Here is a 26,792-nt window from a genome sequence, read left to right on the forward strand (position 1 = left end):
GAGTGGTGAAGGGAGTGGTGAAATCTAAAAAAATTTCTACCGGTTCTGTGGGCGTGGCTTGATGGTGGGGGTCATGTGACTGGGTGGGCGTGGCTATGTAGTCATGTGACTGGGGGGTCAAAACTCACTTTAACAATGTCCTGATAGAGCAGGGGGTTGGACTGGATGACCTTCAGGTCCCTTCCAGTACTGGATTGCTGTGCTCTTTCAAGGTATCCTTTGAAGCTGCATCTAGTTCCAGATTTGTGGTCCTTCCTCCCTCTCCTTTTTTCCCTCCCCCTCTCTCTATTTCTTTCTTTCTTTCTTTCTTTCTTTTTTTCTTTCACTGCACCCCCGTTTTTGGCCTAGCAGGCCTCAGGGAAGCCTCCTGGGAACAAAAACGGACTCCAAATGCTAAAAAAAAGTTTTTAAAAAAGTTCCTACCATTGCACAGCACAGCTGATTGTTGGAACTTCTTTTTACTTTGTTAAACATTTTTTTTTACTACTGGTTCAGGTGAATTTCTTATGCTCTTTATGTGCTAGCTGTACATGGAAATAGAAACTGTACATGGCCATAGAAATAGAAATGTTATTTCTACTTTCAAAATGCTTCTAATTCAAGATTACCCCATGAAGATGTTTAGTATTAGATTCGGAAATTCTTGCAACATGTAAATTAAAAGGTAAAAAAAACCCCTTTGAGTTGCGCTCCATTCTAGGTGACAGCATGAACATTTCCCTGTAGGTTTACTGTAATATGATAGAAATGATTTGCCATTAACTTATTTCAGGATGCTTGCATTCAAATATTCTACAATCTACAATATATAACCCATAACTTCCTGAAAGTACCTGATAGAAGCAATTAACCAGATCTGATTCTGCTTAGATTTTTTTTTCCAAAATCCGCAGTCAGCTAGTTGCTGCCCCCTAGCTGTTAATTGTATTAACTGGTATTAAGGGGGATTTGCAAATCTTCAAACAGGTGCTTTGCTTTGATCTGAGCGAAAGGATGTAGCTTGTCTTGTAAATGCTGGCGCAAATAACGTGCTTTACATCACTTCATGCCAATGAGAAGGGCTTTTATGCCTGCAGGGGAAGCCATTCTTTTGAACTGAAGTGATAAATGAAGCAAATCAGCTGCATCTTGGCGTTTCGCGAAGGGAGGGCTTTTACCTCTGTGAAGAGAAGGACTTCTGCTAGCCTGATCAAGTGTGATTCGTGGAGGTCTCTTGCTACGTCCCAGGAATTCATTTCTATAGGATGCACAAGGCTAATTGCACAAGGCAAGAGATGCAGTGGTGAAATTCATTTTTTTTTACTACCGGTTCTGTGAGTGCGACTTGGTGGGCATGGCAGGATACTGCAAAATCTCCATTCCCTCCTCACTCCTGGGGGAAGGATATTGCAAAATCTCCATTCTCTCCCCACTCCAGGGAAAGGATACTTCAAAATCTCCATTCCCTCCCAATTCCAGGGGAAGGATACTGCAAAATCTCTATTCCCTCCCCACTCCAGGAGAAGGGTACTGCAAAATCTCCATTCCCTCCCCACTCCAGGGGAAGGATACTGCAAAATCTCTATTCCCTCCCCACTCCAGGGGAAGGATACTGCAAAATCTCCATTCCCTCCCCACTCCAGGGGAAGGATACTGCAAAATCTCCATTCCCTCCCCACTCCAGGGGAAGGATACTGCAAAATCTCCATTCCCTCCCCACTCCAGGAGAAGGGTACTGCAAATCTCCATTCCCTTCCCACTCCAGGGGAAGGATACTGCAAAATCTCCATTCCCTCCCCACTCCAGGAGAAGGGTACTGCAAAATCTCCATTCCCTTCCCACTCCAGGGGAAGGATACTGCAAAATCTCCATTCCCTCCCCACTCCAGGAGAAGGGTACTGCAAAATCTCCATTCCCTCCCCACTCCAGGAGAAGGGTACTGCAAAATCTCTATTCCCTCCCCACTCCAGGAGAAGGGTACTGCAAAATCTCCATTCCCTTCCCACTCCAGGGGAAGGATACTGCAAAATCTCTATTCCCTCCCCATTCCAGGGGAAGGATACTGCAAAATCCCCAATCCCTCCCCCACTCCAGGAGAAGGATACTGCCAAATCTCCATTCCCATCCCACTCTGTGGCCAGTCAGAGGTGGTATTTACTGGTTCTCCGAACTACTCAAAATTTCAAAACCTGCTGGATTTCACCCCTGAAGAGACGGATCTCAAAAGTAGCTTAGGTACGACACAGACTAAGCAACTGAAACTTAATTAACTTAATTAACTCACCCCCAACTCAAGATTCTTGACAGAATGCTCCGTATGATTTATTTTATTTTATTTATTGGTCACCTATTTCCCAGATATGAAAGACTCGGAGGATTTATTTTTTTCCAAGAAATCATCGTAGATGGATTGCTATTTCTGCTGATTGATTGAAGGGTGGCCTCATTCTGGTTTCAGGTTCTATCATGGTGCTCAATCCTTCTGCTTGGTCAGCAGACCCAATTTGGGGGGGGGGGTAGACTTTTGATTGCTGCTGCTTAATGCTAAGTCATTCTATAACAAGGCTATATAATGTGGCCAATAGGTTTCAGGCATGAGATTGATGAGAAATTAGGGCAAGGGCAGGGGTGTCATCCAGGAGTCTCTTACAGCTTTAAGGGGCCCTGGTCCAAAGATTACCCAGTATAAGGCCTTAACTTTGGTTCTAGGGATGGTTGGTGTTGTATTAGGTTCCCTTACTCCCATTATGGCAATCCTGTGGCACATGTGCAAGAGATGGCACACAGAGCCCTCTTTGCTGGCAAGCGGGCCATCGCCCACGACGAAACAGAAGCTCACGAAATTAATTATAGATATAGATATATAGATATAGATTGGTAGGTAGGTAGGTAGGTAGGTAGGTAGGTAGGTAGGTAGGTAGATAGGTAGAAAGGTAGACAGGTAGATGATAGATAGATGATAGATGATTGATAGACAGATGATTGATAGATAGATAGCTAGATCGATAGATAGATAGATAGATAGATAGCTAGATAGCTGATAGGCTAGGTAGGGTAGGTAGGTAGGTAGGTCGATAGTTAGATGATAGATAGACTAGATAGATAGATAGATAGCTGATAGATAGATAGATAGATAGCTAGATAGATAGCTAGCTAGATAGCTAGATAGATAGATAGATAGGGATGGATGGATGGATGGATGATAGACGCTGGTAGGTAGGTAGGTAGGTAGGTAGGTAAGTAGGTAGGTAGAGATAGATAGATAGATAGATAGATAGATAGATAGATAGATAGATAGATAGATAGATATGGATGGATGGATGGATGATAGAAGATGGTAGGTAGGTAGGTAGGTAGGTAGGTAGGTAGGTAGGTAGGTAAGTAGGTAGGTAGAGATAGATAGATAGATGATAGATAGATAGATAGATAGATAGATAGATAGATAGATAGATAGATAGATAGATAGATAGATAGATAGATATGGATGGATGGATGGATGGATGGATGATAGACAGATGGTTGGTAGGTAGGTAGGTAGGTAGGTAGGTAGGTAGGTAGGTAGATTGATTGATAGATTGACAGACAGACAGATAGATAGATAGATAGATAGATAGATAGATAGATAGATGATAGACAGACAGACAGACAGACAGACAGATAGATGATAGAATTGTCCTAAAATGCAAGTTCCAGGTGTAGTTATAAAAGAACAGACATAATGATCTCCGGAACTTTAAAATACTGTATATTGCTCACTGAGCTTTTGTTAGCTACTGCTAACATTGTCAGAGTGTAAAAGCATTAAAGAGATACATGCCTTATACAATGCTAATCAATTTGGCCATTGCCATGCTGTTAAATCAACATCAGACAGCTCAGCGCTATTTCCTGAGGAGGAACAGCCAAGTTGTGTCAATAAGGGAGGAAGGAAAACAGGCACCGATGTAAAAACAACAAAGCTAATCACAGGTGGGAGGCGGGTGGATGGGCCTATCACAAGCGCAATGGCCAAATGGATTAACATTGTATGAAGGCAGGTATCTCTTTAATGGCTTTTACACTCCCACGATGTTAGCAGTGGCTAACGAAAGCTCAGTGAGCAATATATTTGAAAGTTCCGGAGATCATAATGTCTGTTTCTTTGGGGTTGAAGCTGGGATGGGGGTTAAGGTTAAGGAGTTGATTAACAACTCCTAGTCAAAGAGCAGGTGGCAATCATAACCAATAGGAGCTTTGTGTTATGCGCCAGTTGCACTTCCTGGATCAGGAGGCTCCAATCTCAGTAACTCATTCTCCAGTCACTTCCTGAATGGATGCAACGTTGAAGAGGACCCAGATGTTTCAGCTGGTACAAAATGCATCATCATGGCAGTTATGTGTGCTCTAAGAAACACTCCACAAACTGTTTGCTTGCTAGTTTCTCCCAGGTCCAATTCAAGATGCTTCTTTTGATCTTTAAGACCTAACATGGCATGGGACTAGATTATTTGAGGGACAACCAATCGTGACATCAATCGTTCCCATTATGTTTGGTAGAAAGGATATGTCGTGGGAGCTAGAAAAAAGCCTTTTCTGTGGTGGCACCTGCCTTCTGGAACATCATTCTCCCCAAATTGGTCCTGCTGGCCTTTCAGAAGCACCTCAAAACTTGGACGTGCCATCAGTCTTGAGAAACCAAGAGATCGTGGAGCCTATTCCATCATTGCAGTGCCTTTAAGTTTAGGCTGCAGTCCCTTGTCTTTTGTTCAATAATTTGTTAACTTGAAATAATTCTCCAAGTCTTCTCCAAGTTCAAAGGTGTCAATACCCATCCTATATTGCAGGGATGGCTAACATTTTTGTCCTTGAGCGCCAAAAGTGTGTGTGTGTGTGACAGCATGCCCGTGCATACCCACACACATAATGCAATGCAGGCGTGACAGCCCCCGTGTCCCGTCCCTGTGCATGCACATGTGACACCCCCCCTGTGCTCCCTCGCCCACCCACGCTTCCGCGTGCGACTGCCCTGCCCATTTTAGGCCTAGCAGGCATCCCAGAAACCTCCTGGGACCTCAAACAGGCCACGGGGAAGTTTCTTCTACCCCATGCTCCCCCCGCCCCATATATGCATGTGTGCCCCCGCCCCCTGGGTATGCATGCGCACCTCCTCACGTGTGTGGCAGAGATCTGAAAATCAGCTGGTCGGCAGGAGGTGCTGGGCATGCACGGTGGAGCTGAGCTGGGCGACAGCTTGTGTACCTGCAGAAGGGTTCCATGTGCCACCTGTGGCACGCATGCCATAGGCTTGCCCCCATGGCTACATTCCTTCTTCAAACTCCATTTTTTGCTTCCAAAGGCGTCAGCGGAATACCGTGGAGTCCATACTTCTGTGGGTATGGACCATCACAGCATTTGAACATCTTTCCAAGGGGCTGCCTTATCAGATGCTAGTCTGCCACATATCCCTGACTGCTTATTCCCTTACTGTTGATGGTTGATTTGAGACGACAGACGCTACCCCACCACTTGATATCTTCATTGCCAATTCTAAGGCTACTTTTGCTACATGCTACATTAGTTTGGTTTTGGCTCAGTGGATAAGACGCTGAGCTTGTCGATCAGAAAGGTCGGCAGTTCGATGGTTCGAGTCCCTAGTGCCGCGGAACAGAGTGAGCTCCCATTGCTTCTGCCAACCTTTGCTTTGCAAAGTCCTAATACTTTGTAGAACAAGATGACAATCTGGATTATATTAGATGGTAACAGTGTATATAAAGGGACGTGGTGACTCAGTGGCTGTTGCTGAGCTGTCAATCAGAAGGTCCAGCAGTTCGGCGGTTCGAATCCCTAGCGCCACGTAATGGAGTGAGCTCCCATTGTCATAGCTTCTGCCAACTAGCATTTTGAAAGCATGTAAAATTCAAGTAGAAAAATAGGGACCACTATTGGTGGGAAGGTAACAGTAATCCGTACGCCTTTGGCGTTGAGTCATGCCAGCCACATGACTATGGAGAGGTCTTCAGACAGCGCTGGCTCTCGGCTTTGAAACTGAGATGAGCACTGCCCCCTAGAGTCAGGAACGGCTAGCACATATGTGAGAGGGGAACCTTTACCTACCGTATTTTTTGGAGTATAAGACGCACCTTTCCCCCCCAAAAAGAGGGTGAAATCTGGGTGCGTCTTATACACTGAATACACCATTTTTGACCTTCCGAAACCCCACTCCACAAATCCTGTTTTTCACAAAAATGGATGTGCAGAGGGTTTGGGAGGCCTGCCAAGTGCTCCTGGGGGCTGGGGAGGGCAAAAATGAATGAAAAATGGGCTCGTCTTTTGCAAAAATGTGTTTTTGCGCTGCCAAGCCCCTAGGAGTACTCTGCAGGCCTTCCAAACTCTCTGCATGCCCCCCCTTTTTTGTAAAAATCAGCCTCGTTTTTGCAAAAATCATCACCATATTTTACTCGTTTTTGCCAGCCCCCGCCCCAGGAGCACTCTACAGGCATCCCAAACCATCTGCATGCCCCGTTTTTGTGAAAACCGTGGTCATTTCTTCCATTCCTATTTTCCTTAATATGTTGGCTAAATAAATAAGCAGAGTCCTTTGTTAGCAATATATAATGTGAGTTTGTGGAAGACCTTGAGTCTTCGGTATTAAAGGTAACCGATGGAAAAAACCAGCGTCTTACACTATATCCAGGACCATGTAGCTGCAGATAAACTAGTCTTCTCTTTTGCTCTATGGAGGCGTTATTTTTCGTGGAGATTGTGCATTGTTTTGCATGTGTGAGGTTGCAGAATCAGTGTCTGATTCCAAGGAAAGATATTCTAAAGAGAAGGTGGAGGCCAAGATACTTCTTAGCCAAAGGCCCTGGAAGGCTGCCACCAGTCAGAGCAGGCAATGCTGGGCTTGATGGCAAAATAATCTGCCTAGACAAAAGGCAGTTTCCGATCTTGTTTTAAACGCTCTTTTGTTTTCCTCATCGTCCCGCTTTTAAACTTCCAATATTTAAGCCTAGCCCGCAACATTAAGCAGAACTAAGTCGTCATCTACAGTTGCCTTTTGGTTGCTGGCGAGCTCTGCCTTCCTATCGTTTTTAAAAATTCTACCTAGGGATAAAAAAAAATGCATCAACCTTGAACTGGAGCACTAGACATGACTAGCTGGAGAGCAGTGATGGGTTTCAAATTATGATTTTAAAAAATCTGGCTTGAAAAGAAAGGGAGCAAGAGGAGGAGGAGGAGGAGAGGAGGAGGAGGAGGAGGAGGAGGAGAAGAAGAAGAAGAAGAAGAGAAGAAGAAGAAGAATAATTATTCTGCATGTGCATTTCAAGATTTGCATCCATCATCCCATCTCGCTGGAACGAAAAACATGTTTCTGAACAGTTGGGGGAAGAAAATGCATCGGTGCCCTTTGGTAAAACCCTAATATTTGGGGTTGGCCTTCTGGCAGCCCTAGTGCAAACGCAATTGCTCACAGGGTAGGAGCTCTGCAAATTATTAACCGGTTTATTAAACTGTGATGTTAACTTGTACCAGCGCGGGGGGGCGGGAGGGGAAGAAACCCTCTGCAAAATAATTGTTTGTGGAGGGTTGTGAGGACAAAGGAGATACCAAAAACAGCCTTTAACAGCATTGGCAAGAATTCCAGTTCGCTCCCTCCTGAATCTTTCTGGTGAATTAAATTCTTTCCTAATTAGATTTAGAAGGTGACTTTTTTTGCTCCTGCTCTTGATAGGAGGGAAAACAAGCTTTGATTACACAGCATGAAAGTCCACGTAGGGTGGAACTGAAGGGGACCCCCGGAGCAGGAAAGATTAATGGGACAGGCGGGGGGGGGCGGTAGAGTGTGCCGCCTCTGCCAGAAGCAAAGGGGCTCTTAAAACTGCCACACACACACACACACACACACACGTGACATTTCTTTGAAGTCAAGTCAAAGTCAACATTTTTTTAGAAATCAACATTGCCGAGCCTCCTCGGCTCCGCTTATGCCTGCTTGATATTGTTTAGCTCGCACCTGCCACAGCGCTTACAGCAGGCGGGAGCAGAAAGCAAAAACAGCGGTTGAAAACAGCCGCAGCAGCCTTTCAAAGCCTTCCGTTGAGACTAGTTGGACGGGGGAGAAAACGCTTGGCAGTGACATCCCCTGGAAGAGGCGTGCGGGCTTCAGCCAATCCACCGAGGAACTTGAAGGTGGTGTGCGGATTTTTCCGAGCCTGGTGCCTTTGCCACAAGAGCCGAGGAGAAAGAGAGAGGAAGGCAAGAAATCATCCAGACTAACTGAAGGGAGAGCATTTTCTTGCATAATAATTAAGGGGTGTGTGTGTGTGAGAGAGAGAGAAGCAGCTCTTTGAAGCGCATCTCTAATGGACAAGGGGAGCCTTTGGGAGATGCTGTCGTGATTTTCGTCCCCTCTTTACAGAGATTTTTTAAAAAAGGAACCATCCCAGGAGCCTTCAACACAATTCTTTGCGGGGGGGGGGGGTGTCCTTTTGGCTATTGTTCTCATCTTCCATTTACGCACTGCTGTTTGCTGACCTTTCGCACCGAAGTCTCTGCTGCCACCCCCCACCCCCTTTCCCAGTTGCTCCACCTGTACAGTTCCAGGGGGAAGAGGCACGGTTTGGGGAAAACGTGCCACGAAGCCACCCTGCGTGGTACCTTCCACGAACAACGAGGGCTGAGATTTCTTTTTCATCAAGGCGGTAGGGCATTGCGACCCTTCCACGGGAAATAAAACTAGGAGCGAAAAGAGTGAAACGAAGCCCTCCGAAAACCACTAGCAAAGAAGGGAAGGGACAAACTCCCCCCCCTTTTTTCTCCCCCTTGAAAGTGTGCCATCGCCACGTTCAGCCAAGGCGGAGAACATCCACCCGTCTGAGATACTCAGGAGTGGAGATGAGAAGACGAAAAACAGTAGCAGATAAGAATGACTGATGGCACCATGACATCCCAAAGTAGACAGTTGACATCTGCTTTGGGCTAGCAACTCTTTCTGAGGCCCGCATGATGCCTGAAGACAGGAATACGGGGGTCCGTGCCTCCTCAGGTACCCTGGCATCTTCTCCTTTTGTTCCCAAAACTACTTACAGGAGGATTAAGCGATGTTTTAGCTTCCGAAAAGGTAGGTAGACTTTTCCTTCTTTTCCTTTCCAGAAAGGGCTCCGGGGTGTAAGAGAGAGCAGAAATGCCCTTTCATAACCAATCCAGAAACAAAAGGAGGCGAAGCGATCAAAAGATTTGCCAGGTTTAAGTTTTATTTCACCTCGCAGGTGAAGTTTTATGCCGCAAGAGTCGCCATCCTCTTTCCTCCAGACCCACCAGGGGAAACCAAAAGGGTTTAAAATCCCAGCGCAGGGGAACTATAAAATCGCTCGGGCATCAAGGGCACACTGCTTTCCATCCAAGAGGGAAGAAATGGCCAGCGGTAGAGCTTAAAAAGCAGAGAGCCATTTGTGTCTGAAAAGGATTGTGCTGCGGGAGATTTGCAGTTCCAGTGTCCCTTCTGTTCACATTTGGCTCTTGTGAGTTTGCTTGCATGCTTTCTAAACCTCGTTTCTTTCTTTTTTTACCTTTCCCTGGTGCAAAAACAAAAACCCACAACCCTTTTCATTCTGATCGTTCCACCCCCCTTTGCTTAATTATTACACTTCTAATCAATGCATCGGATTTTCCCTGGGCATGTGTGCATGCATGTGTGTGTAACACAGCCGCTGTTGGTGGAAGTGCAGAAACGTGTTACTGAGGGGAAGGGCAGGATCGTGTTAGTTTTGAAAAAGATAGGAAAGAATTTTCCCCCAGGATTGATCCAGTTGGCTAACCCAACGGCACTCAGAACTAGGGCATAAGACCAAGCACATACTGTCTACCAATTCCCTTAAGATCCAGTATTTTCAGACCGTTTAGTTTTAATTGCATTCCCCTTACTTACCTGTGACAGTTAATGACTCCTTTATTTCTGGAGGCAATATGTTCTTTGGCACAAAGTCTTGAAATACAGGCATTAATATAAAAAGGGGCAGTGTGCTTTGGGGGTGGGTAGGTAGGAGGGGACTTAAGACACTAAATATCTTTACTGTACAGATCTGAGATAAGACTCAAGAAATAAGATCTTATCTTGGGTCACGAGAAATTCAGCCATCCCTTTATTGTTAGCCTTCTGGTTGTGTCATTCAGTTTATTTCCATTGGGAAACTTGGGAGAAATGGGAGAAATCATGGACAGAAAGACATTTTCAAAGTTTCACCCTATGGTGTTGACCAAGTTGCCAAGGGATTGTGTCATGTGTATCTGTCATTTCTTAGATGTATTTAACATGGGGTAAAACATGTATCCATGTTGGCTATAATGCAAGTCTTGGGATTATATACAATTGCAGTGAACTCTTTAAGAAGCTTTCTTGTTGTAAATGTTTTTTTTAAGTATAGACCTTTCTTTCTGTCACTTTCCAGAAATTTAATAAATGATCTCAACATTCCTGACATCCTTTTATATTTCTCATTTTAAAAAAATTCTCTAGGCAAAATTCAGTGAGACTTCAATGGAGATATGAAATAGGTGGGTAGTCTTTGACAAACCATTTGCTTCTGGGGGAATTTAAACTTTAGTTTTTCCTACAAAGGAGCCCCCAAATTCATCTCCAATGACATCTTGAAGCACGCTATAGAACTAGAAGATTCCATTGAGGGTAGATTTCTTCAATTGAATTCATTTCAAGCATGTGGATAATATTGCTGGAGATACACAGACCACTCCCTCAACTGATTCTAACCCAGATAGTGAAAATTGGAGCAACAGGGCCATCTCAGCTCAGCTGTGATAAATTTTAGGTCAAAACTGAACATCAGAGCTCCTACTGAACAAAAAAAAAATATGGCATTTCATCTGCCACATCTGATTCAGTCAGAATTAAATATCTCATTTCTCAGCAAGCTTTGAAGCAAAGAGCAAGCAGAGAATTTGAGGATCAAAGCAATGAGCAAGACCAAGAAATGACCATTCAGCCTTCCTGAATTCATATCCAGAACAGATACAATATCAAGAATCCTCTCTTGTGCACTCTTGTTAAGACATAAGAAGAGGAGGTGTGATGGTATTCAGTATTCTAGACTTTTTATGAAAGAACAGATCAGGAGCTTTTAACCCCAGATAGAACAAGAGATAGATAGATGATGATGATGGATGGATGGATGGATGGATGGGATGGAGGATGGATGGATGGAGGATGATAGAGATAGATAGATCTAGATCTAGATCTCTATCACTATCTAGAGCAGTGATCAAAAAAAGCATCAGACCATTAGTTGTAGTTTACAAAGAATCTTGCTGGTGAACTGTAACATGTCCATCAAACTAAATATCTTTTAAAAAACCTATTGTCTCATAAAATGGCCAAATCTTAAGACTTTTCTTGGTTTCCCTGAAGTTCGTTGTGCTTAAATGTCCCAGAATTTGATGATCTCCCACGATCCTTAACATTTAAGTTAGTTTTTAAAAATATCTTTTTATTCACAAATATCAGTTCAGGAGATACTCATGTTCTACTATTTGTCTACATGAGGATCAGCAAACGTTTTTAATGGCATCCACAAAATAAATAAGTAAATGATTGGAAACTATAAATATTAGCCCAGTAGCAAAGAATAAATAGAGACCAGGTTACGTTTTTCTGACACCATGGGACTTAAGCTTGGGGAAAGTTGTTTAATTTATTTTCTAGTGAATATGATTGTCTGCTGGGCGAGAGAATTCAATATTTTGGAATGTGGTTTTGTTTTTTTATACCATCCCTCTACCCAAAGAAAAAGCTTTCACAGTTACTGCATATCCACCCAAATCAAAAAATAAAGTATTAAAAGCAAAAAAATCTACCATTTAAGTCTTAAACTGAAAGCTAAACGGAAGAATTATTTAAAAAATAGTTCAGCCTGAATGAGGTTTTGCTCTTGAAGTTGAGTAGTACATATGCGTGTTGAAATACTCACTGTTCAAAATTTAATAGCATCTGCAAGGCAAACCATGTTTCAGGGAAAAAAAATATTCATTAAATACAGTGTGTGGAAATATTTACAAAAGTATAACATTAGCGATTTTCCCCCAAAAAACACCATTAGAAAGAGTACAAAATTGCAAATGGTAAAATGCAGCAATGAGGGTTTTTTTTCCTTACAAATTTACAGACGAATAGCTGAAACAAACAAAACATCAGTAAAATTAGAATCCAAGGGAAACAGGAATATACACATTCAACTGTCCTCTGTTAAACGCATTACCGAGATGTAATATTTGGCTCCTTTCTGCTTTAGAAAAATAGCCAAGACACCCCCTTTTGCCTGGTTTAGAAGGCAGACTTTATTTATTTTTAACTTAGCTGATAACCGGGGCTGCCGGGGTATTTATTTATCCCAATCCTCCTTCCATGAACGTTGCCGCAATTTCTAATGTTGGATTTCCCCCCATTCCAGAGGGAGCTCCCTTCTGGAGTACTGTGAAACCGTTACCACGGCAACTCCACAGCGCTGTACAGTAGAAGGCATTTTAAGGCAGTACGGTAGAATCCATTTTAAGGCACAACAGGCTCTTACAGAACACACCCTGAGGGATGTTAAGGGTGTCTTACCCCCCACAGTATTTTTTCCAGAGGGTAAGTAATCTGTGTACCAAGTGTGGTTGAAATTGCTCAAGGCGTTCCAGAGTTATGCTGGAACACACACACACACACACACACACACACACACACACACACAGATAGCCATTTAGATAGATAGATAGATAGATAGATAGATAGATAGATAGATAGATAGATAGATAGATAGATAGATAGATGATAGACAGACAGACAGACAGACCAACCAACCTATTTTTATATGTTACTTATGTCTGTTTAATGGGATTGCACATTCTATCCCTGTCTACCCATCTCACTTCATGTTGCCTTCAGCCACAATGGAGGCTATAGGCAGACCTAATGAAGGCCTTGGATTTATTTAAATACAATTGTACTTTAAGAAATCTTGTCTTGTTTGGATTTTTGCTCACATACACGTAGCCCTTGACTTACAAGCCTCATTTAGTGACCAAAGTTACAACAGCACTAAGAAAAGCGGCATGGCCATTTTCCACACTTAATGGCCATTGTGGCATCCTCACAGTCATGCGATCAAAATTCGGGCGCTTGACAACTGACTCATATTTATGACGGGCTGCAGTGTCCCGGGGTCATATGCTCCCCTTTTGCGACCTTCTGACCAGCAAAGACAATGGGGAAGCCAGATTCACTTAACGACGGTGTTCCCAACTGATTAACCACTGCAGATATTCACTTCGCAACTATGGCAAGGAAGGTCATAGCGTGGAGCAAAACAAATGTTCACAAATGTTTCACTGAGCAACAGAAATCCCAGGCTCAGTTGTGTCCGTAAGCCGAGGAGTACCAGTGCTTGAACCCAGATCAATGAAAGTGCAATTTTCCTTCAAACTTTCAAGGTGAAAGAATGGACATCTAGGACAGTGATTGCGAACCTTTTAGACACTGATTGCCCAAATTGCGCGCACACATGCCCAACTGAAAGGTGTGCAAATGTGCACACGCATGCACTGACATGCGTGCATGCACAGACATGCATGAATGTGTGCATACGCAGGGCATCCCAATACCGGCAGCATGGCAAGAGGTAAGATTTTTTTCATATGCTTCTGTTTCGTCATTTGCAGGGTAACAGAAGCTCACAAAAGAAACACCATGGAGATTTGACCTGGGGCAGCGGCGCATGTGCCAGCAGAGAGAGCTCTGTGCCACCTCTGGCATGCGTGCCATAGGTTCGCCATCACCGATCTAGGAGAATATGGGATTGGCAAGTAGTGAAGATATATGGGATGAGTTCAGCCTGCACAAGCCCTTGTTTCACTCAGTTTGAAGCTCTCGTAACTTTAGATGATAAACCGAACAAGGACTATCGAGAGAGTAGGGGGCAATTGTAGGTCTGAAGCAGTGGTGGGATTCAAATAATTTAACAACCGGTTCTCTGCCCTAATGACCATCTGGGTAGGTGGGGCTCGGTGGTCATGTGACTGTGGGTGGGCGTGGCCAACTCAATCACTCAGGTCCGTGGGTGCTTCACCTTAGCTGTTACAATGTAATAAGGGTTCACCAGAGAGGCAGTTTCTGTAAGCAGCAATCAAGATAGGCTAGAAACAACACCAGAATGTTTCCTTCCTGCCTTCCTTACAGGATTAGCCCTGTAAAGTGGAAAAAAAAAATGAGATTTCTTCCAACAATCAGTTCTGAACTGCTTAGAAAGTTACCAACCGGTTCTCCCGAATAGGTGCGAACTGGTTGAATCCCACCACTGGTCTGAAGGAAATATATAATCGGGTGGGATTCAGCTGGTTCCGACCGGTTCAGGTAAATCAGTAGCTCCGACAATCACTGATAATCAGGGGTGCCTCCCACCCCTGCGCTATAGACCTATATTTCCTTTGTTTGAAGCCTAGCTGATAGGCGCGGCAGAGCGGATTGCTGCGCCTCAGCCGTTTTACTCACTGGGGCTGCAGTAGAAGGTAAGTTTCTCCATAGTTGGTGGAGATAGCATCCAGGAATGGGTTAACTCCGTCCAGTATCCAATCGGACGAGTCTCAATCTGTGATGTCATACCTGCTCTGGTAGCTCCTCCCAGCTTTTAGACTCAGTCTATCCTTGGACTGGATGTGATTTTTTTCTCTCCTCCGAATCTTTTGTAATTGGCTTCCCCCCCCCAAAAAAATTTATTCCTAAATTAACTATCTGCTCCCTCACATGCGGGTAGAGCAGGAGGTACTTATTTCCAGCAGGCAGGAGTTTTAAATGCATTATGCGCGCTCAATGGACTGGTTGTTCCACAGGTTGAATCCCACCAGTGTATATAATGCCTCTTTATGCCTGGCATAAGTATTTCGGGGGGGGGCGGTCCTTGGTGCTCTCTGAGCTTGCTTGTTTCCTTGCAGACCATTTCATTACTCAGACTAGCTCTAGCACTGATGACGTTACCTAGCTTGGTAATGAAACGTCGGCCGGAAAAACCACCAAGCTCCGGGAACGTCAGGGACTCCTCATATCAACCTTGAAGCTACAAATATTCCCCTTTATTGATAAGGGCTTCTGAAATGGCAACATCTTCAAAAAAAAAGGCTGTTTTTCTTTTTGTCCAGGCGTAATAATTGAACAGCTTCATAGTGAGACGGGCCGTCCCCTATGAAGACAGGTCATAGCTGCTCAGAGCTTTGAAGATTAAAATCAATGTCTCAAATTGATCACAGAAAACAATTAGCCAGCAGCTGAACATTTGCACAAGCAGCTTTTTCAGCACTGATGTCACGTGGTGCCAATTCTGCGCACTAAGTAGCATCCTAGCTGCGGACTTCTACCAGTTACCATCTGGGAAACTCCTGTTCAACAGCAGGTCTCCCAAATAAGACCGACCGTCGTACAAAATGTTTACACAAAGCTGAAAACTAATCTAGACGTTTTTCCTGGCGGACAGGTCCCGAGCTGACAGATCTGTGTTTTCTTACATTTCTTTAATGGGTTTCCTCAATCCTCTGAAAAGAGCACGCCAACGGTCTGTAGAAAGCCAATACTGCAGCTTGAATGCTTGATAACCGTGCGGCTCGTATGTCCATGAAATCCAACATGTTAGTGAGCCAACGGTGAACTTAAGCTTGTCTGATTGCATAATTAGATGCCTATCTTCATCTATTCAAAATCAGCTCCTTGGGTTCAGATTCCCCCCCCCCCAAAGTGTCCTCTATTTGAGATTTTTTTCGTGCCTTTTATAGCCGATTCCCAAAGCAAAATGGAAATATACTTAAGCTTGCTCAATATGGAGAAATTGAAAACTAGGAAAGATTCCGTTTGACAGATGTCTTCATAACAGAAAGCATAAATTCAAAGGTTCCCCGACAAATGCGCACTCGACGAAACCGCAGCGATAAAACCGCGAGTTCTAAATCGCACCGACGAATGAGCGCAGAAGCACGCCGACAACAGCGCGCCGACAAAAGCGCGCTCTAAACCTAACCCTAAACCTAACCCTGAATCTAACCCTGAAAGTAACCCTAAAACTAACCCTAAAACTAACCCTGAACCTAACCCTTACCTTAACTTAAATCGCTCTTCTGTCGGCGCGCTGTTGTGGGCGTGTTGATGACGTCGCGGTTTTGTCGGCACGCTTTTGGCGTGCGCACATTTGTCAGGTCACGACATTCAAATACTTTGGGGATACAATTCCCCCCATGTTCTCAACTCTGCCTTTCTCTCTTGTGTGCCTATCTCTTTCTCATGTTCTCCTCTTCCTCTTTCTCAGTTCACCTTAACTTTCTCCTCTTTTCCTCTTTCTTTGATGGTTAGCAGTGTTTTCTTTCCCAGGCCAGCTTTGTCCAGTTTTGCAAAGAGTGTAGACAAAATGGTGTAGGTCAGTGATGGCTAACCTTTTTTTGTCACGTGCCGAAAGCACGCGTGCCCCCTGCACTCCCCCCATGCATGCACACTCAACACCTCCCCTGCACCCCATTTAGAGCCTAGCAGGCCTCTCTGGGACCAAAAACAGGGCATGGGGGATACGCCGCACACTGCACCCCCTGCTCCCTCCCTCACCCCTGCGCATGCACGTGCAACCCCCACCCCCACCCCAAAGCATGCATGTGTGTCTCCCGCATGCGCCCCGCCCCTACGGATACACAGCGGAGACCCAAAAATCAGTCAGCAGGCAGGAGGCATGCACGCATGCACAGTGGAGCTGGCTGGGGCGACGGCTCGCATGCCTGCAGAGACAGCTCATGCCATAGGTTCGCCATCATAGGTAAAGGTCATGGGTATCAAACTCAAGGCCCGCTGGCCGGATCTGACCCATTGGGGCTTAGATCTGGTCTGCAGGATCACCCTGGAAACAGCGAAGGACTGGCCTACAGTGCCTCTGCCAGCAAAAATGGAGCCCAGGCTGTTTTCGCTGGCAGATGGCTTCAGTAGGCCATCCAGGCCAAAAACGGGGCCTGGGCAGGCCGTGCACGCCCCCACCCCGGCTTTCCTTTTCACTGACAGATGGCTGTAGGAGGTCATTGACATGAGAGACCAAATCTAGAACTAAAGAGAGATTCCTTAACAGTGAAAATAATTAATCACTGGAATGGTTTGCCTCCAGAAGTTGTGAGCACTGCATCGTTGGAAGTTTACAGAAGAGATTGGACAGCAATTTTCCCAGAATGGTATAGGATGTCCTAGTTGATCATGGGCTAAACTAGAAGACTTCCAAGGTCCCTTCTATTCCGTTATTCTGTTTACGTGTTTCAAGAGAAATTGAGTTGGATCCCCTCTTTCTATCTTATGCTATCTTACCTTTGGATTTCCTTGGAACCTTATCCAGTGTCATTCACTCCCTTAAAATCCCTTGATTTTATATCAGCATATCTCAAAGACCACTCAAATGAGAAATAAACTGGAGTGGAGAAGATGGATTGACTATATTCAAAATAAATACGGGACTAAGAAATTCCAGATAGTTTATGACTGAAGAAGCAAGGAATGATAATCTGTTTAGAGTTAGCCTAACAAAAGAGGAGTTAAAGCTCAAATGAAGATGATACTAACTTTTTTTAAAGTTTATTTTAGAACAACTTTCTCAAAGATTTATACCCTGTATTTGTTCTGGGAAGTCGGGGGGGGGGAAGGTTGGGGGGGGGTTCGGGTGGGGGGGGGGGGAGGGGAGGTAAATATTTGTAAAAGCCTTTTTTTCCAAAAAAATTCAATTAAAAAAAAAAACAACTGAGAAAAAAAATTCCCTTGATCCTTTTGTATGCGTGTGGGGGGTGGGGGGTTTTTCATTAACCACTAACTGAAATGTAGCCTTTCACTCAATAATGCATGCACACTATAAAGTAAGACCACACTTAGCGTACTGCATCCAGTTTTGGCCCCCACACTATAAAAAGATGTTGAGACTCTAGAAAGAATGCAGAAATAAGCAGCCAAGATGATTAGGAGGATGGAGACTGAAACATACAATGAACGGTTACAGGAACTGGGCATGGCTAGTCTGGTGAAGAGAAGGACCAGGGGAGAGATGATAGTAGTGTTCCAATATTTGAGGGGCTGCCACAGAGAGGAGGGAAGTCAAGCTATTTTCCAAAGCACCCAAAGGCCAGACAAGGAATAATGTATGTGAACTGAACAAGGAGAGATTCAACCTGCAAATAAGAAGGAATTTTCTGACAGTGAGAGCAATCAACCCATGGAACAGAAGTTGCCTTCAGAAGTTGTCACTGGAAGCTTTCAAGAAGAAGAAGAGACTGGACTGCCATCTGTCGGAAATGGTGTAGGGTTTCCTGCTTGGGCAGGGGGTTGGACTACATGACCTACAAGGTCCCTTCCAACTCTCTTAATTTGTTAAAAGTGATATCTGGCCTCTAGGCTCCAAAAGGCTAGTTGCTCATGGCAGAGGTGGCTTTCAAAAGCAGTTTAGGGAGGACGTAGAATAAGTGACTGAAACTATACTTTTTGTCAACTTGCCGGTAATTGGGTTAACTTAATTAACTTACCCCTAACTGGCAAGACTGAATGGTAGGTGGCTCAAGCAGCGGGTTGGACTAGGAAAACCCCAAGGCAGTTCTGTGACTCTTTCTCCAGCAGTCCCCACCTGCAGTCATTCTCCATTGCTCCTGGGCCCATTGCCAGTGTACCCATTAGTGGAACAGTCCAGAATTGGCCAGCTCTCGGCTTTTATTATTCTCCACTTTTTGCAAAAGTTCCTGGAATGTTCAGAACTTGAGAAAAAAAAATGCTTCAATTTGCCGTTAATGAGTTCCAAACTCCTTCCGTTTTTTGTTGTTGTTTTTTTTAAATTATCTGCCCAGGACATTCATAAGAAAATAGGATTGTCAGCTGTTTATCATCCTACATGATTCAACAAAGGAATCGGGCCTTTTGAATCATGCATTAGCCATTAATGAGAACAGCTCCCTTTGCCTATATTAAAGGAAGGTCAAAGCACAGAATTGTCAGTACATTCATTGCACGACTGCACCAGATATATCTCTCTCTCCCATCAGAGCTGGAAGCAATCTTAAAAACTTGGCTGGTGATATAAATAAATATATATTATGTTGGGATAAAACTATCAAAAGTACTAGATTAGAAGTGTGCCGTAAATAAAAGGAACAGGTTAATTTTTGCAGATCAACCCCAAGGAATTTACTCGGGTACAATTTGCAGTCCTTTGTTAGTATATGAGGTCCTTGAATATAACAGTTCATTTAGCAACCGTTCAAGGCAGAGGTGGGTTGCAAATCCCGGCGCTACCAGTTCGCTCGTGCTCGTTCGTGCTTGATGCTTCTGCGCATGCGCAGAAGCATCCAGGTGGGTGGGTGGGCGGAGCAACCGGGAGCAACCCACTTCTGGTTACAGCGGCATTGAAAAAAGCGACATGACTATTTTTCATACTTCACAACCACTGCAGCATTCACATGGTCACATGATCAAAATTCAGATCTTGGCCACTGGTTCATAGTTATGACGGTTGCATTGTCCCAGGGTCTTGTGATCCGCTTTTGTGCCTTCTGACAAGAAAGCCAGATTTATTTAAAAACTGGATTATTGATTTATCAACTGTAGTGATTCGCTTAACAACTGGGGCAAGAAATGTCATAAAATGGAGCAAAGCTCACTCAATAATTGTCTCACTTAACAACAGAAATGTTGGGCTTAGTTGTGGTTGTAAGTGAGGACTACCTGCATATGACTGTAAGCCCACCCAGAGTTACCCTGTGATAAGATGGGTGGCCAATGCCTTCTATAAATAAATTTTATAAATAAATAAATCTGTAAGTGACTTTCCATTGTAATTGCGGGCTCAAATAAGGTCATAAGTTGAGGACTACCTACAGTAGATTAGCTTCAGGATATTGTCTTGTGCTAAGATTTTCTCAAAAGAGGCCTTTTAGGGAACATATTCTGGCACTTTCTCTAGGATGCTCCCATTGCAAGATAAATAGATAGATAGATAGATAGATAGATAGATAGATAGGTAGGTAGGTAGGTAGGTAGGTAGGTAGATAGGTAGATAGGTAGATAGGTACAGATATAGATATAGATATAGATGATATTGATATAGCTATATAGATATTGTCAAACATTTTCTACTAGCTGATAACCCGGCACTGCCCGGATATTTATTTATCCCAACCCTCCTGCCATGAACGTCGCTGCAATTTCTAATGTTGGATTTCCCCCCTTACCAGAGGGAACCCCCTTGTGGAGTACTGTGAAGTCGTTACCATGGCAACTCCACAGATCTGTACAGTAGAAGCCATTTTAAGGCACAACCGGCCCTTAACAGAACACACATCTCGAGTGATGTTAGGAGTGTCTTACCCCCATGGTATTTGTTTCCAGAGGATAAGTCATCTGTGTACCAAGTTTGGTTAGAATTGCTCGAGGCATTCCAGAGTTATGCTGGAACACACACAGACTCACACAGGTGTCTATATATAGAGAGAGATTTTGTTTTACTTTTTCTTGTGTGACAGTTCCTAACCAGTCCTAAAATATCCTAGAATTTTGCTATATTTGAGGCACTGTGGCAGATACAAAATGGCAGTCTAATGAACGGAAGACTTTGGTTGCTGCTAGCAGTATTAATGGTGTAGAAAAATATCTCTCTCTCCAAATCTCTTTGCATGATATCTTCTCCAGAATGAGGAATGATTACGCCAAGCTAGGCAAACGGCCTCTGTAACTTTAAGAGATTTTCAGTCATCGCTCCTGTCCCCTGGGTTGTTTGAGATTCCATGATAAGAGTATTTCGGAAATATTAATGGAATTCACCATTTATCTCTGTTGCCTTAGTTAATGAGACCAGACATGCATTCTTTGCACACACAAAAAAGCTCTCCTTTTCTTGGTCCTCAATTTATAATTAATCTGTTTAGATAGATGACTCTGTAATTTAAGTTATATGTTGCATTCCTTTTCATTATTTTTTCTTTTTTTAAAATGATCTACAGTCTAAAATCTTTTCGACAATAAAAAAATATTTTTAGATGTTTTCAGAGTTTAATCATTAGGTTTAGCTCAGGAATTACAAGTGAGATATTTCACCAAGTCAGTTCAGGCCTTTGTGGTCATTAACCAGATGTTTCTCCAAGCTCTTGAGGCATTTTTGTGGGGCGGCCAATTTTGATCACCGGTCAAATATGACCATATTTTCAAATTTGATTAGATTTATGGTACTGTGGCTAGGATGGTGGCTTCAGAGACCAAATGCCTCTTTTGTGCCTGGAGGCACAATAGAGTTCTGGTTGGATTTTTCTCAGATTGATAGTCTTGTGAAACACCAGGAAAATCGGGAGATTCAAGCAGTTCAAATAAGTATAAAGATTTATTGCAAGTATAAGCTGTCTACAAGAATCTGACCTACTAACAGTCAAGGGAAATCAGGGGAATAAGAAGGCAGACAAGGTGAGCTGAGCTTAGATCTCTGTTTGGTGTGCAGGAAATCATGACTTATGACGCATTTGACCTCTCCTCGGGCTCAGCCTGGTCATCTCCTACAGTTCTTTAGTCAAAAAATATGCACTCAAGAATGCCATGAGAAAAAATGTGCAGAATATGCATACCAGTGAAATTATTGTACAAGTGATTCTTTTGAACTGCAGAAAAAAAAACAATTGCTACCAACCTGCCTTTCATCAAAAATCTGTATACTAAGCCCAATGTAAAGAAGTTATCAATTTTTTCCCCAATATATTTAGACTGTTTTTGTTAAAGATTTATACCATGTATGGGTTCTGGGAAGTCGGGGGAGGAAAGACTGGGGGGGGGGGTGGGGGGGAGGGTAGGAGGGAGGGAGGTTTTACGAGGTGTGTCAGACTTTAATGTAATATGATTGCACATGTATACTGTTTTCTCTTTTTTTCTTTAAAACTACGATATGTTAAGTATATTGTTATGGAAGTATAAATACTATCAACATAGATTGGAGTTTGCTCAGAAGCGGAAATACACCAATGAGAGGAAGAGTGGGAAATAGAGGGGAGATGGGAAGAGAGGGAGGGGAGAGGTGAGGGGGGAAGATGAGGAGGATAAGGAGGAGTGGAATGTAGAGAGAAAGATGGGAAGAGAGGGATAGGAGGGAGGGTGAGGAGGGAGGGAGGATGGGAGGATGAGGATAGGGAGGAGTGGAATGTAGGGAGAGGAGGGAGAGGGGAAGGGGAAGTAGAATGGGAAGGGATGATGGAGGGGAAAGTTAGGAAGACGGAGAGAGGTAGAAGAGGGAGGTGTATGGCGAGCAGAAGAGCTAATAATGGATTTTTATTTTGGGGGGGTGTTGATGACAAGAGGAACTGATGTGATCATTATTTGTTACTATATGATACTGGCTATGTATAGTATACATGTGATTGTATGTTGTGAAAATGGAAATTAAAAAATATGTTTAAAAAAGAAGAAAATCTGTATACTATATGGGTCAAAAAGAGGGCTGTGAAAATAACCACACACCTCTCAGATCCTGGACATAAATTGTTTCAACTTCTACCCTCAAAATGACGTTATAGAGCTCTGCACACCAGAATAACTAGACACAAGTACAGTTTTTTTCCTGAATACCATCACTCTGCTAAACAACTAATTCCCACAACACTGTCATATTACCTACAAAGACTGTATTCGTCCTATTCTTCTCTTCCTTCCTAGTACCTATCTTTCCTAGTACCTATCTCTTTCCACTTATGACTATAAACATGTTGTGTATCTTTAAAATTTATATGGTTTTATTTGTTTCCTAGTATAATTTAATTGCTTATTAGTAACCTATGACTATCACTAAGGTTGTATTTTATGATTCTTGATGAATGTATTCTATTTCATTTTCTTTACGTACACTGAGAGCATCTGCACCAAAGACAAATTCCTTATGTGTCCAATCACACTTGGTCAATAACGAATTCTATTCTATTCTATTCTATTTATCCTATTTCAAAAATAAAGAACAAAAGTCCACAGTGAGTGGCAGACAAAATTCCACAGTGAGTGGCTTACAATTGGAAATATGTCAGAAATAGAATTCATTAGTTTTATCCGTTCTTTGTCCAATATTTCTGCAGATGGGATGGGTATTGCTATTGCTCCCATGTTGATGAAGCCACAGAATGTGTGCTATGCAGAAAATAATGCTGACTTGATCCTTTCTTCCCAATTCTTCTATTAGTTTTGAAGAATGGAGTTGTGCTAATAGCAGGAAGGAGGGGGAAGGACACTATAAATACTATTGGAGAATTCACAGAGTTTTATATACCTACAACGGGAGGCAATCAATACTCTTGTACAGGTTGTGCTCGAATATAAGATCCGTGATATTTCTGTAACTCCTTTTCTACCAATGGCATCAAAATCTTTTCCCAGGGATGATCAGGGAGTGGGTATTCTGTGATAATACAACAGGATATAAACTATATGTAGATGTACCACTACCAACCAAGCAATGGGGGCAGGAGGCCACATAGTGGATTTTTGCCAGAACCTCCCAAGCAGGAAGTCCTCAATTTACAATGCTCATTTAGTGACTGTTCAAAGTTACAACGGCACTGGAAAACAGTGACTTCTGACCATTTTTCACAACTGGTGCAGCATCCCCCTGATCGCATGTTGGCAAACCACACATATTTATGATAGTTGTAGTGTTCTGGATTATGTGATCCTCTTTTGCGATCTTCTGATCAGCAAAGTCAATGGGGGATGCCAAATCCATTTAACAACGGTGTTACTAACTTATCTGCAGTGATTCACTTAACAACTTTGTCAAGAAAGGTGGTAAAATGGGGCAAAATTCGCTTAACAAATGTCTCGGTTAGTGTTTTGCCCGCCGGGGGGCAGCAGAGCTAGCAGCATAATCGGACAGTGAGTAGGTTTGGGAGGAACATGGGCCAGTCCTGGGGGCTGAGGAAAGCTCAGACGAGGGCTCTGCGTCAGAAGCAGAGAGGGAGCTAGACAGCAGTGAGGCAGAGGAACAGCTGGAGCCTGTTCCCAGTGTGCGCATGCACAGAGCTGCCAGAAGACCAGAACAACTCAGAAAGCATGGTTTAAGCGTGATTGGCCCCTCCCAGAGGAAACAAAAAAGAAGTGAATGGGGAGTGGGCTTTTGTAGGAAACAATTTGTTCCTTCAGTCATTTCAAGAGAGGAAAGTTTTGTTTGTGATTATAAGAGACTCTGTGCCAAGTTTTGCCTTGCCCTACGTTAGGAAGCTAGTTATCTGGCAGCTTGCCAAGCGAGATAAGGTTCGTGTTGGTAAACATTCCTCTGAAAGACTGTTTGCCAAGCCTTGCTGACTGTGAATGAAAGGAATTCACAGTCATGTAAATAAAAGAGGTTTTGCCGGGACCCAGACTCTGCTTCATGCCTGTTAAGGAAGCCTAGGTCAGAACAGTTAGCAACAAAACTTTTGAGCTCAATTGTGGCCGTAAGGACTGCCTGTATATCCAGATTTAATAAAGACAAATTTCCTTCTCCCATCCCACGCACAGACCCAGCAAGGTGGAGCAGTGTGGACCACCAATGAATTTCTTAGAAGGTTTTCCAAGTATGAAACACTCAATATTAGTGATGAGAATCATTTGAAATCATTAGTATGGCAGTTTGCTGTCTTGCCTGGGGTGGAGGGGGATGGGGGGCAGACAATGGTTTGCTTTGTAGGTCACCATTTCATCTTGCTTGAGTAAGCGAAGAATCCAGGAGTCTCCTGAGCCTGCAACTGTCACAGCTAGTTACAAGGAATTTTGCCGCCATTCATAACCTCATTGTCCTTGCAAAGAGAGTTTAGCGATTCTTCACAAAGAAGAGAGGCTGAGTTTCATTATTGTCTCCACACTCCATCAAAAAGCATCACCACTGCACTCTAGAAGTAGTCTGTGATTTATAACACTATATGCAGTGGCAAGGAAAACACCACAGTGCAAATTAGCAAACGTGAGATAGAGGTGCTTTTGCTCCTGGTAGCAAGCTATTGCAAATGTAGTCTGAACCTTTCCAGGAATGTTTGGAAGGATTAGGGTGAACCTTAATGAAAATTGAGCTGTGATACTTTGATCTCACTGAATAGACTAGATTAGGGCGAATCTTAATGAAAATTGAACTGTGATAATTTAGAATAGAATAGAATTAGGTAGAGTAGAGAGAAGATAGAATAGAGGTAGAAGTAGAATAGAGAGAAGAAGAATAGAATAGAGGTAGAAGTAGAATAGAGTAGAGTAGAGAAGAAGAATAGAATAGAGGTTGAAGTAGAATAGAGTAGAGTAGAAGAATAGAATAGAATAGAATAGAGGTGGAAGTAGAATAGAATAGAATAGAATATAATTCTTTATTGGCCAAGTGTGACTGGACACACAAGGAATTTGTCTTCAGTGCATAAGATCTCATGTCACCGCTTTGCAAAATCATATTAAATAGAATTATTTAGCCAACTTTGGTCCATGTTTTAAAAGGGGATGTCAAATCCGTGGCACGACAAAACCGCGGTCCACTAAAGCGCGCCCGATTAAAGCGTACCTGACGTCATCAGCAGCGCAACAAATACGACCGCGGAGAAAAATGGGCGCTTTAAAAAGCGCTTTTAAAGCAAGCTGATTCACGTTAAGGTAAGGGTTAGGGTTAGGGTTAGGGTTAGGGTTAGGTTAAGGGTTAGGGTTAGGGTTAGGGTTAGGTTAAGGGTTGGTTAGGTTTAGGGTTAGGTTAAGGGTTAGGTTTAGGGTTAGGTTTAGGAGGGTTAGGTTTAGGTTTACGCGTTAATTTTAGCTTTACAGCTCACAGCGTGCTTTTTTCGTCGTGCTGTGATTATGTCAGGTACACTGTTTCGTCGAGCGCACTTTAGTCGACCGCGGTTTTGTGGTGGAACCGTCAAATCAGTAGCCAAAGGAAATAGAAAAGAGAAAAATGCTAAGAAGGTGTTTCTACATATCTATAACATTTTCATCATGAAAAAATATGAAAGAAGTGTTCATCCATTAAACTCTCTTGACTTTCATAAATTCACCCAACCCCGTATACTGATGTAAAGTTCAAGTTATTTCAATACCCTAATCCTAAGCATATTCTTAAAATGAGATGTAGATTCTCAGACAAATGAGTGCTTCATTAAACATCTTATTAATAGCAAACTCAACCGTTTCCCAAGCATTCTCTTTCTTGTGAAACAGCTCAATATTTATGCTGGTTCCATACCAAAAATGTCTCCTTCATTTCCTCTCCATCCCTTCAAATGGATGGAAAATAGACTCCTTTGAAATATCTTAAAAGAAGAGAATGACATGTATGTGTGTGTATGTATGGTTTTGTTTGACTTGACTTGGCCTTGATTTGACTTGACTTTGACTTGATTTGACTTGTCTAGATTTTGGTGAAATCCTGATGAATGGGCTATTGTGTTCTTGTATCTGTTTACTTTCTTGTTGACCAAATGTTATGTGTGAATGCCCTGTTTTTCATTGTACTTTCATTCCTGCCGACCTCTGACTTCCCACATTTCAATCCAAGCCAGGATTTGTCATAAGAGTTCAGTCCATGAGACTTTGCGGTTTGGTAGCACAACTAGCCATAGAGGCTTAAAAGTGGGTTGGGGGAGGAATCAAATTAAGAATACTTTTTTTTAAGCTGAGGGAGGGAACTTTTGAGAATCTGCATGTCAGATTTCAGTGCAACGTTCGTTTCTGCTAACATTCAAACAAAGCCTGCTTCTGTTCAACTTCCACCACCTGTAAAACCACTTCCTTCTGGGGAAGAAAAAACTTCTGTAATCATACCCAATATATTATTCAAGCA

At 43.1% G+C, this 26,792-nt stretch overlaps 1 protein-coding gene across 1 annotated transcript in view; it reads left to right on the top strand.

Moving 5' to 3' along the window:
- Nucleotides 1–7,870: 7,870 nt before the first annotated feature.
- ARHGAP24 (Rho GTPase activating protein 24) overlaps nt 7,871–26,792 on the top strand; it is a 71,284-nt gene continuing 52,362 nt past the window's right edge. The window contains 1 exon segment of the mRNA XM_032223732.1: nt 7,871–9,079. Coding sequence (XP_032079623.1) covers nt 8,962–9,079 — 118 coding nt within the window. The 5' untranslated portion in view covers nt 7,871–8,961.

Source organism: Thamnophis elegans, chromosome 9 (assembly GCF_009769535.1).
Source record: "Thamnophis elegans isolate rThaEle1 chromosome 9, rThaEle1.pri, whole genome shotgun sequence".
NCBI lineage: Eukaryota > Metazoa > Chordata > Lepidosauria > Squamata > Colubridae > Thamnophis > Thamnophis elegans.